We start from the raw sequence: 15566 nt of genomic DNA, 5'->3' as shown, positions 1-15566 counted from the left end.
AGAATGGTGCACTACATGAAACAGTACCGTGACGAGTTTTGTAGGAGATAATGTGTCATTAACGTCAGCTCTAAAACAGTAATTAAAACATGGACACGCAGAACATACCGTAGTGTGACTTTCGATGTGGATGAGCGCGTCTGGTTTCTGCGACCCTGGCCTCTGAGAACTGTAATGAGTCATCATTAATGGCCCTGAATGAAAAATAGAGGTGACTGATCATTATCGTTCGATTCTGAAGCTCTAACAACAGTCGTGTTTGAAAAACTTAGTTATGGGAACTTACTTGCTACAACTACGCGCACAACTGGCCCTTTTAATGTCTAAGTACATATCGGCACATTTGTGCCATCATCAGTGTGTGCTTTTATTCAGGGCTGTAAAATATAAACGAGTTTTAAGTGATAATTATTGGAGTAGGGGTTAGCTGTACGAAAATAACCTAATTCTCTAGAATATTAGGTTCTACAGGACCTTCATTACGTTATAATATAGATTATCACGTTCAACGAAGTGATGTTGTTGTGAAACTGGTTGGCGAGTCGCGTCATCTGTAAACATACCGCTATTTTGTTGTGTAAAAAAAACTCATGATTACATGTTGCTATAGATTACAGCTATTTTCGTACTATCTTTCTGCAACTGCATCCTCATCTACCGTACAAAACACGCGGAAATATTGTATATGTTTCCATTGTACCGCACTAGCAGGTAGCAATTTCGAATTTCACGGAACACAATGTTTATGCAGCTGCTGTATGTTTGGTCCCTGTTAATGTTCACCAATTTTACTCCTCGTCCTGGCGCCTCGTTTCAACTTTGTTTACTTGCTCTCTCTCTCTCTCTCTCTCTCTCTCTCTCCATCTCTCTCTCTCTCTCTCTCTGCGTGTGTGTGTGTGTGTGTGTGTGTGTGTGTGTGTGTGTGTGTGTGTGTGTGTGTTCCTTTTTTAAACTATGTGTAGTACATTTCGTATAGTTTCTTTAATCTGTCAAATTTTATGCTACCTCATAGTGTAATGTATTCATTTATAATGTTTTCTATCAACAGTTATTATAAACTAAACCATAAAAAAATTTTTTTTGCGTATTTCCCTTCTGTTTGATATCCAGCAAAGGCAGTCATTAGTGGAAACTCTAAGCCTCTTTTAGCAGAACGCACTAAAAATGACCACAAACGCATATTCAACGGTCGTTTGAATTAATAAATTTGCAGTCTTCCCTCTAGATAACAAACATAGGTTTCTTCCAGCTTTTCGGTAAATATCTCCCTCCTGCTTTGCTACTCATGAATTTTGATACTCTCTTTAATATTTCATTTCTACCGAAAACCGTTCACCCTTTCAGCTTTATTTCCGCACAGAACGTTAGCTTTTTGTTTAAAAGAGTTTTATCTCCAATGTTTGGTTTTACTTCTGCATTGTCGTACAGCATTAATTACATACATAAAATCCTGAAAAATATCGTTTCACGGAAAGAGTGTAACTGGCTTTATTTAAGTTTACTGTGACCTATCGCATGCTTGTTCTGAACACTTAACGGTGCATGCTGTACGGCGTTCTCCATGCGAATATCTGTTTTTAAATTATAAGGTCATTTGTACCAGATCTCCGTTGTGCTCAGTCGTCGCCTTTCATTTCATAGAAAACATAAGGGTTTCATATGTATTTATAATGTAGTATTTGTCACTAAACTTTCAGACCACGAAAATGCGAGGGGTTCTTGGTAAGTAATACAAACTTTTTTTTTTGAAAGCTGGTTCATTTTATTGATAACAATACACCGTATTATTCTCCACTATTTTACAAAACCTTATGTTTCGACACAATATCCGTTCAGTGCGGCGGCCTTGGGCCACATTACTGGGACGGCCTGTACGGCCGCAAGGTACCACTCCACCGGGCGACGGCGGAGCCAAAGTTTTTCTGCATCAATAGTCCCTTCTCATCATCCACTTATTGCTTCCCGCGGAGTGCCTCGTTCTTCAGGCACAACCGCTGGGTGGTGCGAGATCCGAGTTGTAGGGTGGATGAGGGACGCTTTAAGAGGTCTTCTGGGGTGCGAAGACTTGTATGAGGCCTTCCGTTGACATAGAGAAGGAGAAGTTCATTTCCATTTTTGTGGCGACGAATCCTCTGAAGTCATTTTGAAACTTCCCCCTTGGAAAATAATGATTGACTGTGCTGGTTGACCTCTTACGTTATTTGATTTTCAAACAGCTGAACAAAACTAAACGTACTCGGACATTTCTCTCTTTACTTATTCTGATCAACAGTAAACTGGCACATAATACTTTTTTTTTTCAAAGCGCAATGCAATCTAACTTTCAATAATCCCTACATAAGAATGGCCCTGACTAACAATAACCCATACCTTTCATGAATCATTAACCCCACAAAAATCTTCGCTACTCGAACTACTGCAATACAGCGAGAACCAATACTGCCAGCTAAATAAAAGATTCAAACTACTGAAGGCACTAACTACTGATAGGCATAGTTAGCAAATCAAAGATTTTGATAGAGAATAAACAATGTATTTACCTTAACAGTGTTCAAAAGTCATAATATATATATCAGTTCATGACATCCAGTCTTACAAATTTCCCTTTTCTGACGGACACCCGGCCAGATCGTCCGCTCTCAAAACTCCGCCATCTCTCTCCCCACATCCACCACTGCTGGCGGCTCACCACCAACTACGCAACGCTACGCGCTTTTCCCATGCAGCTGCCCAACACTACACTAGCGAATATTCCAACAATGCCAACCAGCCACAGACTGCACACAGCACAGCCAGTGATTTTCATACAGAGCACTACGTGGCGTTACCAACATAAAAACCTAAACAGCCTACTTACAATTTCTTCGGTTTCCTGATGGTAGCACAGTACAGTTCACAGTTGATCGTAGTACCACGAGATAACACATCGAACAAATTAACTCCTTCAGAGTACCAGAAGACCGGTGCCACGACTTTACCCGTTCAGATTAGGACTTTGAACTGTCTCTCAGAGTAGAGCTGGCGTGGTGATGCTCTATGGTTCGCCATTTTGTTTCCGGTCGAAGTGATGGGCCCAGGTATCATCGCTTGTGACGATGTTCGAGAAAAAATTGTCACGATCAGATTGGTAACGCGCGTGCTATTCCGCCCAAATGGTCCTTGGTTGCTTTTTATGGTCTCGTGTTAGTTGGCGAGGAACCCAGCGACCACACAGCTTCGAGTACCCCAGCTGATGCACGAGTGTGTAAGCACTGTGAACCGAGAAGTCGAATTGTGCAGCGAAGTGTTTGACTGTGATCCAGCTATCACCTCGAATGAGAGTGTCCTCACGTTCAAACGTTATAGGAATCATAGCTGTATATAGTCGGCCGGCACATGGAAAATCGATGGGGTTTGTTCGGCGTTGTTGTAATGATGACGGACGCCTTGCTCAACGACTCACCGTGCTTTTGTTCACTGCCTGGTCTCCGTAGGCATCGTGCAAGCGCCTATGAATATCTGCGATGCTTTGGTTTTCCGCAAAAAAAAAAAAAAAAAAAAAAAAAAAAAAAAAAAAAAAAACGCTGAATGACAGCATGACAGCTCTCTGCTTGAAACGTACCTCCGCTACAGACGCCATGTTGAAGGCTCCGTATTGCGCCGACACCTTTCGCAAGTTCATGAAACATGAAGCGGGAATGTTCCACTATGTTCTATACCAAATGCGGCACTTCTTCAGCCTAAATTGACCCGGAGAAAAAAATGCCTTACTTTACAAATAGAACGCCCTTCGTTTGCTGATTAGTCGCCAATCACTAATACCAGAGCTGGGACAGACAATCGTCAATTTATCACCTAAGTTTCTATCTCAGAGAAAGACTTGCATCTTTCATTTAAGTAGAGCTTAGGAACTGACTAGCCAGAAGTGGCGTACCGAGTAAAAGTGCAAGCTGAAGTATCACAAACAGCAACGCAATTGAGCGAAAGGAACTTTAAATCGTTTTAGTATGGAAGTGAGCAATAACGTTCACTTTCAACTAAAAATATCCCAAAGCGCAGAAATACATTTTGAAGCGTAGTTTCTTCACTAAAGAAACAGATACCCTGTATTAAATTTTACGAAGTATTTTCCATTTTCAGCAGATGACACTAGACAGGCTGTAATGGTTTTGCAGTTACTCGTACCAACCTACCTACTGCTTTAAAGGTTTATTATATCAAATCAATACTCAAGAACCTCTTACGTTTTCATTTATTCTGGAGATTACTCACCCTTGAAAATTAAGTCCTAACGTGCATCTCACGTTAATATCCTACGTCCAAGTCAGGTGTCTCTTTTTCTTTATTTTTCATGTATAACTATTATTTATAATTTGCAAGGAATAACGTCAGTCTTTATGCGTCAGATAAGTATGTCTTGGAGATTGGAAAATGGTTTCCGAATCTGTCATTGATAAGTGAGCGCTGGCATCCTGTTGCACCTTTCGGTGTTTTCCATGTAAACCTGTTTCTATTTAATTATTAGACGAGTCTGCTTCTACAGCTAGTTCAGTTCCGTATACGAGTATGTTCTATAATTTATGTTTTCTAGCCGAAGTCTTCCGTTAACTACGCATTGTATTTTCTATCTTTTAGTGTATTACAGAGCGGGTTCGGTGTGACATTGTAAGCTTCTTTGTGTATGATAATTAATCGAAACCCTCAGCTGCCAACAGGTGTTGTTGAAATACCTCAATGGGGACAGCTGAAAATGCGTGCCGCGACCGGGACTCGAACCCGGGAGCTTACGTGGCAGACGCTCTATCCATCTGAGCCACCGAGGACACAGAGGATAGCGCGACTGCAGGGACTTATCCCTTGCACGGTTCGCGTGAGACCCACATTCCCAACTTTTTTGTGTATCTTCCTAGTTACTACAAGTTTTACATTGTCTTCTCACTAATACGTTCTAATCATCTCTTGAACTGGCCCTGTAACCTGTCCACCAGTTGTTAGTTTTAGTTGACCGGTGGTTCGTTTGAGCTTTGAGGATATTGCTTCCCCCATTGCATTACTCATAGTAATTCAATTTGAGCTAGGTATTGTCATCTTGGATGATGAAATAATTTTTCCCGTACGTAAGAATACGTTTTAATGGTCAATGTTGCTAGACAAATTAAACAGACGTTCCAGTCAGTATTAATTATATGTCTTTTATTTCCCTCTGTCATTTCGGGATCTTAATGAGAATCCAACGCGACACAGGAACAAGAGATGTACATTTCTCACAGAGCCTTTAATTCTTACGCTGTTTGCTTGGTGTATTTGTGCTTCACGAACAAAATTACGAGGCGTGTGTACATATGACCAGAAGTGCGAGGAGTAAATGTACATCTAAGTAGTAGAGCGCAGCAGCGTTTGCCCCTGTACAACGTTGGTTGGATCTGCTGTGATATGTTATAGAGACGAACGAGCGCAATATTGTTACTGAAATGTCGATATAAAAGATGGATGTTGAAAAATTCAAAGTCATTTTTAACTTTCATCTGAGTACATACCTGATATGACTTCAGTATCAATGTCTAGAAAATACTTCACCCGCGTACATGATTTTGATCCATAAATGAACACTAACGCGATTTGACTTCTATGTACGAGAGATTCCGAGACAGGAAAGACTACCATAGCGCAGCGGTGAATATCTCGAAGATACGTTTGGGCAATGCAAAATTATTTCCAGTCTATCCGAAGTAGACTACCAGGATATGAATGCATATAGCACTCTCCCTTATAGGGAGCATGTGTGCAGCTGACATATTGACTCCAAGTTGCATAAACTGGCACCTATTCTCGTAAATGTCTGTAGCACAGACGTACTTTATCCCCGATATACGTGTATTGGGCGTGAAATTAAATAACTGTATAATCTGCTGACGGCGCCTTATATAAACTATTACACTGAGGACAGTTTGTAATCAGTTAATATTCTCGCATCAGCTATGATTTGAAGCAAATAGTAAGTGAGAACAATTGAGGTGACAAAGAAAACGCCATAAATTATGAGTAGTTTCGGGATGAGGAGTAATTAAACTGAAATGGGAAGAATGCTTGATCGTTATTCTAGAAAACAACACGATTGCTCAGCAATGAAATTACAGCAGTATGCCACGGAGCCACGTGAAATAGAATAACAAGAAATCATCAAAATCAGAACGAAGTCCATATGATTTCTAATCCCCGTAGGAATACTAAATAAGCGAGATAGTAATGTGAGGGATGGCATTTATTCACGGATGCGTTAAGGGAAGACCGATATTGATCCGTCTAACATGGGCCAATAGCTTCAACCTTGATCACAAATAAAGTACATCTACAAACCAGAACAATAAGTCGAATATTGCGCCTTAGCGTGCGAGGAGGCAAAGTTCACACCACAAATTCTTGTAACTAGCGGCGCAGAAATTGCAATTGAACTGAAACACGAGTCAAAGTCGCCGAACGTGGGAACCAATAGAACCACGAAAATGCAGATGGCGTCCACGCGATGCTTCTAGCTCCGGAGCCTCCGGGAACAAGTTTCTTTGGCCATCACAGTGCACACGGGCACGCTAGCTCATATCTCAAGCGCCCTGGCATGGGACTGGTCTATCAGTTGCCGCCTCGACAGTCTAGCGCATAGACGTGCTCGCACTATGGAGCTAAGGATGGTGAGATTGCTAGCAGACGGTGTCCGTGCATGGAGTACCTTTTCTCCTCGTCAGTGACTTACAAGTCGCTTAAAGGTAAATGACACGCAAGACGTTTTCTAATGAACGCATTTCCTTGCGCTTGAGCAAGAGTCCTGAAAAGTACAGTACGGTGTGTAATAAAAAGGTGTGGTCAAGCTTTCAGGAAGCGTTCCTCGCATATAAGAGAACAAAATGTGCAGTATGAACATGGGCCCGAAGCGCTTTGTTTCCATGTTAGAGCTCCTTTTCCACATCTCTTCAGAATCACATCAAGCGTGGGAAACACAGGGAAACAGAACGTACCAGCATTACAAGAAACGTTTTCTTACATGTAATAATGCACCCTGTTACTTACTTTCGGTTACAATGTACAGTAGATTGTAATTCTTAGGTTCAGAGCCAGTGTTTGTTGTTCCACTTGGACGACGGTAATGCTGATATGTGACTCACTTCACTGCTCTGCTAGCTTTAGGCGCGTAGGATCAATTGTTTGTTGTTCACGACGGACTTGGTTTCAGGTGGAATGGGATGGAAGTATACCCAAATGCGGAGTTCTTGGACCCCCATTTCCTGTACGGGTCAACAGATGGTAATGGCTGTGGAGCTCCGCATTCGTATCGGGAGAGATTTCCAGGACTACGGTGTCCAGTCGGGAGGACGTTTACAGTCGTCGTAGAGAGCCTGGGATTGAATGTGACGGCGCGTTTGGAGTTTCGCCCGCAAAACGAGTTCTTTTCGAAACGTTGCCACCTCACAACGGCGCCGAAAGTAAAGAAGTCGCTGCCAGACGGATCAACGAATCGGATACGTCGGCGTGGACTCGCCCGCATGTGTATCCTTACGCTGCTGCAGACAGGAAGTTATTTATGTTCGAGCGCTCACTCCAGCCTCCATGTACGAATAATTAGCCAGCACTTGTAATCATCTCATACGACGACAGTATCGTCTTAGCTTTGATACAGCCGCTTGCTAATAGAACACTTATTCAGATTTATGTATCAGGCTACAGACAGTTTTATTCTGATGTGAAAATATCATTCTCCATTGACCGGAATATTAAATGTTACGTGTCAGCGACACTATCGAATACATGTCAGATTTTAGGGCAATAATCGTTTCCGAACGTAGGTATCTGCCATGCTGAAGATAAAAAAAATTACTAGTAATTCGTGTGTGTGTGTGGGATTTGTAGTATCCGTTCGACCTTTTCCTGAATTAATCTACACTTGCGACAGTACACCAAAGGGTTGATGCGTGTATCCTTGCTAACGGAGGACATTTTGAACATTTCGTTTAGACAATTGTTTCAGAATGTACTGATATATTCTTTTCCTGCGTATTTGCCATGAGTAATACGATGATGGAGAGAAGCAGAAAATGAGCTCTAAATTAGAAATAAAGCATTTCCGGACGCATGTCCATATAACATATTTTCTTCCTCTGCGTGTCAGAAGTGATTCCAGAAAGTTTGGCCATACGTTTTTGTTACGCACTGATAATACTTATTGAATCGTTTTACAATCCAGCTAACCAAACATTGAAGGCTGAACTTGAGATACCAATGATAGCAACTTTATTTTATGATCTATATGTAACTAATAACAGGGATTATGTTATAGGGCTGGTGAGAAAAGGTGAGTTTACATGGCATCTAGAGAAGGCACCCTCAATACTTGCAGACAGTTATTATTTTTTGGTCATTTATATTTCGTGGGAATCAGGAATGTATAAGAACAGTGCTGTGAAAACAGCTAAGTTCTATCAACGTGGAAAGACGGCACGAGAAAATCATGCAGCATACGCACGTTCTACTGAAATGGTGTGGGAGATGATAATTCGACACAAAGCGTTTTTCGACGTGCCAGCTGTGTTTGGCGATTTACATTACGAATAACTACAAATATTTCATCAACTGATGCCTTTAATGAAAAAGAAAGTACATTTTTTACCATGTAGGCAGGTTAAACAGGTTATGTACAATTACTATTCTTACTTTTTCGTTTTAAATAAAGAATGAAAGATGAAAGTTTCAGACTTTCAATGAATGAATCGTTTTCGAGATTATAAAATTATCTTTCAAAAACTGGTAAATGACATTCGTTTTGCATAGTTAATCAAGAGGGGCACGTTCTGCTTTGAATAAGAGATTCCTTTAAAGACTATAAGACCAGTGATAAGCTATTCATCTTTGTTAAGCTATGAATTTTCACAATCGCTCACCCACACGTAACAAAGGATTCGAAATATTTAGGAAAACAGGAGATATTATTAATTTCGTTGTACAGAAGTAATGGTCAATATTCAGGGATAAAACTCGAACGCTCACTCAAAGTAACACTCTCTAGTACCTACGTGCTCGAAAACGAGCACTTCATCTTCCATACTGTACTCTTTGCTTTCCATATTTTGGAAGGAGGCAGTATGGATGAAAAAAAAGGAAAAAATTGGCAAGTAAACATTGGATCTAAAATGTATGCCTTAAAAGGTATGAGGTCTTGTTCAGTAGAAAACACGTGTTTCGCAGTAGCAAAGTTGAACAAACGCTCGTAGTCTTAATGTATGCACTTCACATCCCACGTTTAACATACTTTTTATTGCTTCGAACGACCATTCTTGTAGTTAAAAGACAGTGATCAGAAAACGGACTTCGTTTGTGCGGCATTTGACTATAAAAACGGTGTGCAAAGCAATATTTTTATGTAAAAATTAGCCCAACTGGTAACCTGGCTGAAAGCTAAGGAAGCACTAGAAAATTTAAAACATCCGAACACTGAAACATGGAGTGAAAGATTTTGCAGTGCTAAGAAAATGGTAAATTTGTCAGAGGTTAACTTATTCAGGTTGTAGCGACGCTGCCGCGCGGTAATTCAAGCTCTCCGGTGTGTGTGTGTGTGTGTGTGTATGTGTGTGTGTGTGTGTGTGTGTGTGGTGTGTCCGCGTGTGTCAGTGCAGTGCTGTGCGGTCGTAATTACTGTACACGACGTCTGTGTAGTTCCGCGCCCAACCTCTAGAGGTGCTGTGTTTTCTAGCTTTTATATACGCTCTGTTTATTATTATTATTCCTTGTTTTTTGAGTTAGTTGTTAGTTCCTCTCCTCCTAGCTTGTGTGGACGAGCACTGTTTTCTCTGCAATAACTACAGAAATTTTCCCAGGATTAAGGATCCTTCTGTAGACGCCGGAAGCAAATTTTGTAACTCCGATCAGCCCATGCATGCCGGGCGTCGTCAGATACGCGCTCGCGATAAAGTTATTGTTGCTGAACTGAAGGTTTTTATTCTTCTGAATCACGTTAAGCGAAGGTCGGACAGCCACCAGTTTAGTTGAACCCGACAAGGTCGTAAGCAGGTGGAACGTACAAGCCACACGAGGAACCGTTCAGAAATCGTTTATTGGATGTATGTCCAGAGATAATTAATATTAGCGTTACGAGTGTACGGTGATATCTTGCCTGGCAGCAGGAAGTGCTGCGGGAACGGCAGACGTGGCGCTGATGGGTCCTGTTGGCGGACGCCTCCTGTCTGCACCTGCGGTGCGAGGCGCGCCTCGCGGCTTATTGTTGCCAGGAGCAGAATGGCTGCCGGGCGACGGGCCAGGAATGCGCTGCCGCCGACGTAGCACGTGCTTGTGTGTTTGTGTTTGTGTTTGTGGGGGTGTACATTCCTGGTGGTGCTGACGCCGCGCGCCCCGCCTCTGCCGCAGGCACAACGACCTGCCGTGGAACCTGCGCAAGTTCCTGCACAACCAGCTGCGCGACTTCCGGTTCACGGACGACCTGCGCCAGGTGGAGCCCTGGAACAAGAGCCCCTGGTCGCACACCGACCTGCACCGCCTCAAGCAGGGCATGGTCGGCGCCCAGGTGAGTCCCGTTTCTTCATGTACTCAACACTGTCCGTCCCAAGTGTTCTCGATGATAAACAAGGTCAGGCTTCCGTCTAAGGCTAAAGTCTAAGTAGGACGTGGTAATTCCTAATCCTTGACCCTAACTACCGTGGAGACTTCACCTGCATCTACATATACATCTACATCTACATGATTACTCTGCAATTCACATTTAAGTGCTTGGGAGAGGGTTCATAAAATCACAATCATACTATCTCTCTACCATTCCACTCCCGAACAGCGCGCGGGAAAAACGAACACCTAAACCTTTCTGTTCGAGCTCTGATTTCTCTTATTTTACTTTGATGATCATTCCTACCTATGTAGGTTGGACTCAACAAAATATTTTCGTATTCGGAAGAGAAAGTTGGTGACTGAAATTTCGTAAATAGATGTCGCCGCGACGAAAAACGTCTTTGCTGTAATGACTTCCATCCCAATTCGCGTATCATATCTGCCACACTCTCTTCCCTATTACGTGACCATACAAAACGAGCTGCCCTTTCTTGCACCCTTTGACGTCCTCCGTCAATCCCACCTGGTAAGAATCCCACACCGCGCAGCAATATTCTAACAGAGGACGAACGAGTTTAGTGTAAGCTGTCTCTTTAGTGGACTTGTTGCATCTTCTAAGTGTCCTGCCAATGAACCGCAACCTTTGGCTCGCTTTCCCCACAATATTATCTACGTGGTCTTTCCAACTGAACGTGTTCGTAATTTTAACACCCAAGTACTTAGTTGAATTGACAGCCTTGAGAATTGTACTATTTATCGAGTAATCGAATTCCAACGGATTTCTTTTGGACCTCGTATGGATCACCTCACACTTTTCGTTATTTAGCGTCAACTGCCACCTGCCACACCATACAGCAATCTTTTCTAAATCGCTTTGCAACTGATACTGGTCTTCGGATGACCTTACTAGACGGTAAATTATAGCATCATCTGCGAACAACCTAAGAGAACTGCTCAGATTGTCACCCAGGTCATTTATATAGATCAGGAACAGCAGAGGTCCCAGGACGCTTCCCTGGGGAACACCTGATATCACTTCAGTTTTACTCGATGATTTGCCGTCTGTTACTACGAACTGGGACCTTCCTGACAGGAAATCACGAATCCAGTCGCACAACTGAGACGAAACCCCATAGGCCCGCAGCTTGATTAGAAGTCGCTTGCGAGGAACGGTGTCAAAAGCTTTCCGGAAATCTAGAAATACGGAATCAACTTGAGATCCCCTGTCGACAGCGGCCATTACTTCCTGTGAATAAAGAGCTAGCTGCGTTACATAAGAGCGATGTTTTCTGAAACCATGCTGATTACGTATCAATAGACCGTTCCCTTCGAGGTGATTCATAATGTTTGAATACAGTATATGCTCCACAACCCTACTGCAAACCGACGTCAATGATACAGGTCTGTAGTTCGATGGATCACCTGCCAACCATCCAACAAAAACCCCACCATAGATGATAAGTACTAAAGCTACTAACAGGCCCAACTTTTGAATTACACCTCTCCACTGCCCTCCACATTTACAAAAGCTTGATCTGGCCCATCCTCTCCAATGCGAATGTTGTACTGGTCTCAGTCGCTCCATAGCTTCGAGTGTCATTCACTCATCCTTGCTTTTCCGCTACCGTTTACGTGCTTCCACTTGGATCCACTACCATCTCATTAAATTACCACACCTCTTTAATCACACTGAACACCTCCCCTTGTCCTACACTATCCGCAAACAATATTCCAGTAACTCTCGAGTTTCGCCACTGATCACCAACCGTGCTATACTGCCTTGCCTTTGTCAACCCATCGTGCCATCACTACACCTACACACACTCCCTACACAACTTCAGACAACGATTTACATCCCTACATTTATCCGTCCTATCAACTGGAACTCTTCCCCACCTGTCCCACTTCACATCACGGCTTCCCCCTCCTTCTTCCTTCTCAATCAGTCCCCATCCCGTCTTCTCTCTCCTTGTCCCTTCTCTTGATATTATAGACTTGCTCACCCATCAGATTCCCATTCACTTTGTCTTCTTGCTACCCAAGTGTGCATTGGTTGGTTGGTTGATTAGTTGATTAATTGGGGGCGGGGGACTAAACAGCGAGGTCATCGGTCCCATCGGATTAAGAAAAGATGGAGAAGGGAGTCGGTCATACCCTTTCGAAGGAACCGTCCCGGCATTTGCCTAAGTGATTTAGAAAAATCGTGGAAAACCTAAATCAGGATCGCCAGACGTGGGTTTGAACCGTCCTCCTACTACCCATCCCAACATCTACCTCCATCTCCATAGTCACTACCCACTGTACGCCATATTTATTTATGTCACGTCCTGGCACAGCCTCACTATGCCAGCATGAAGTAAGTGCGAACTGCGTAGTACAGTCGGGATTTTAACGGCAATGGGTTAGTTATAAATTGCTGTCAACCTTTATATCATAGATGAGAGGGAGAGAATCTCCTTGGTTTGAAGCAAATAACTTTCCTGAAAACCGAGCGAGGTGGCGCAGTGGTTACACACTGGACTCGCATTCGGGAGGACGACGGTTTAATCCCGCGTCCGGCCATCCTGATTTAGGTTTTCCGTGATTTCCCTAAATCGCTCCAGGCAAATGCTGAGATGCTTCTTTTCAAAGGGCACGGCCGACTTCCTTCCCCGTCGTTCCCTAATCCGATGAGACCGATGACCTCGCTGTCTGGTCTCCTCCTCCAAAAACAACAACAACATTTCCTGAAAATAGGTTAAAGAATTGCAATAGGCAGAAAAGATTGTTTAGTTTCTATCAAGTTTATTCTCACGTATAGTTACGTGAGGTGTTGGGCCACAAACCCCTTAGTAAGATTCAGTCTATTTATTGGGACTTCAAAGCTAATTGTCGGTACATAAGAGAAACAAGTACAAAGCTCAAATGGTTCAAATGGCTCTGAGTACTATGCGACTTAACTTCTGAGGTCATCAGTCGCCTAGAACTTAGAACTAATTAAACCTAACTAACCTAAGGACATCACACACATCCATGCCCGAGGCAGGATTCGAACCTGCGACCGTACCGGTCGCTCGGCTCCAGACTGTAGCGCCTAGAACCGCACGGCCACTCCGGCCGGCAAGTACAAAGCAATCACTTGTTCTTGGTTAGCACTGAAATCTCTCTAAGTAACTGCGACAAAGACTGACAGCCTCTGTTCAACACTATTCCAATGAAACTCTAAAAATCCTACTTGACCTGCAGTTCCTGAGTGTCCACCAGAGTCTACCACTGTCTTCTCGTAGTTGAAGTCTCTATCGGCTGTATCGGCTGCTACGGGCTTACTTGGCCCACTGGCGTCTCGCTGCGGAATCTCCAAACTGCCGGCACTGACTCTGAACCTGCATCTGAATCTCTGGCCCTAGCTATTCCAAAGCCTGTCCTTTTATTTCGTTTCTCATGTACTTGGGTGCACACGAGTTAATTTGTTTCACACGACCCTTTCATTTCTAAGTGATTGGATTGCACAAGAATGCCTATGGTTCCACACGACACTCTCGTTTCTAATTAGTCGGCTTGCGCAAGAATGCATTCGGTTGCTCACGACACTTTCGTTTCTAGCTGCACACAACTTAATTTGGTTTTTTCCGCACGTCACTGTCACTCTCTCTTGTTGTATTATCGCCCTGGTGTCTGTGTCTTCCATTGCGCAAGGTTGATTCATGATGCTTCCTCTGGCAGGAAGTCAAACTCTGATGACTGACAAGCCGTACTTGGCAGCAGCCGCCGTTTATCGAGCCCCTACATCCTGGTGGACTATTTCTTAATGTCGGCTGGCTGTTTGCCTGTGGAGCCTGGACTCTTACTATGGTCACAAAATCAAGAATAAAAATTAAAATTTTCTACTGTCACAACATTATTATCCACACCCTTCATAACTACAGAACACTTCTCCTCTTCCCAGAACCGTTTTTCCCCAGTACAAGTCCTTCAGCGCTTTCAAAACTCGAAATCAATAAACAGTTAAATTACGACGCTTCATACCATTACGTCAGAAATCGATATTACGGATTTCACCGACAGATAAAGACAGTTTAATTAAAGTGGCTGCAAATCATTTTAGGGCTTTGGCCCCAGGTTTCTCTAGTGCTAGGGCTGTGTTCCATGTACCAACCAATAACTCAAAAGATGTCTCGATATAATTACATTAATTATGTAGACACAATTCATATATACAGTCACAGCATCAACATCCATTGACCTTGTTTTTCCATTGTTGAAAACTTAAAAATTTATGCAGGGTTTCAAAATATACACGTATTCTCGTTCACAGTGACCTACTTCAACATCTACTTCCAATGAAATCCTTTAGCTTCTTTTAAAAATCTATACCGGATGTTCCTCGCAACAGCCATGAGACGCTTTTTTTTCTAATTTGTCTTCGGATATTTGAAATTTCATTGTTGCAATGTGTAGCCGGAGTCAGCCCAAACAAATAGTGGTTTAAGAATTTTAGCTATTTGTCAGAAATAATACGCCCAGTGTCGATGGTAAGAGTCGGTTTTCTTTCCATAAATAACAAAATGACTTGTAAAGGAGAATTTTAAGTGCATCTTCAATAGAATGGTCCCAAATGTCTCTAGTGCGATAATTTGTTCTATCGATATGGATGATCATGAACGTAAAACACTCCAGACGCGACTGAGCAGTCATGCTGAATGGTGGTAGCAGTAGGCGTGGGATAGGCAGAGTGCTGTTGCTGCTGCAGTACTGGTTATTCTTCGAGTTTTACCGCACCTGATAATTCACATCGATGAAACAAATATAGCAATGAATTAATCTGGGACCTGTATGTTGAACGAACACGAAAAATTCCGTTCTAAAAATAATTTTGTTTGTAACTGAAACCAAAGTGACGCTTTCCGTCGACGCTGGACGTCGAATGAAAGGTGTGACGAGCAGTATTTCTTTGGGATGACCTCGGCTACACACTGCTAAAACTAAACTGCAAGTTTCTGCCGGAA

General features: G+C 42.8%; 1 protein-coding gene across 1 annotated transcript in view; it reads left to right on the top strand.

Annotated features, from left to right (window-relative positions):
* LOC124789267 (dipeptidase 1-like) overlaps positions 1-15566 on the top strand; it is a 1467693-nt gene that overhangs the window by 829240 nt on the left and 622887 nt on the right. Inside the window, exon 6 of the mRNA XM_047256565.1 lies at positions 10387-10543. Within this exon, the coding sequence (XP_047112521.1) occupies positions 10387-10543 (157 nt within the window). The remainder of the gene's footprint in view (positions 1-10386; positions 10544-15566) is intronic.

The sequence above is a fragment of the Schistocerca piceifrons genome, chromosome 3, assembly GCF_021461385.2.
Source record: "Schistocerca piceifrons isolate TAMUIC-IGC-003096 chromosome 3, iqSchPice1.1, whole genome shotgun sequence".
NCBI classification, from domain to species: Eukaryota; Metazoa; Arthropoda; class Insecta; order Orthoptera; family Acrididae; genus Schistocerca; species Schistocerca piceifrons.
The sequence above is the reverse complement of the archived record's forward strand: the minus strand, read 5'-3'. Positions and strand labels throughout refer to the sequence as shown.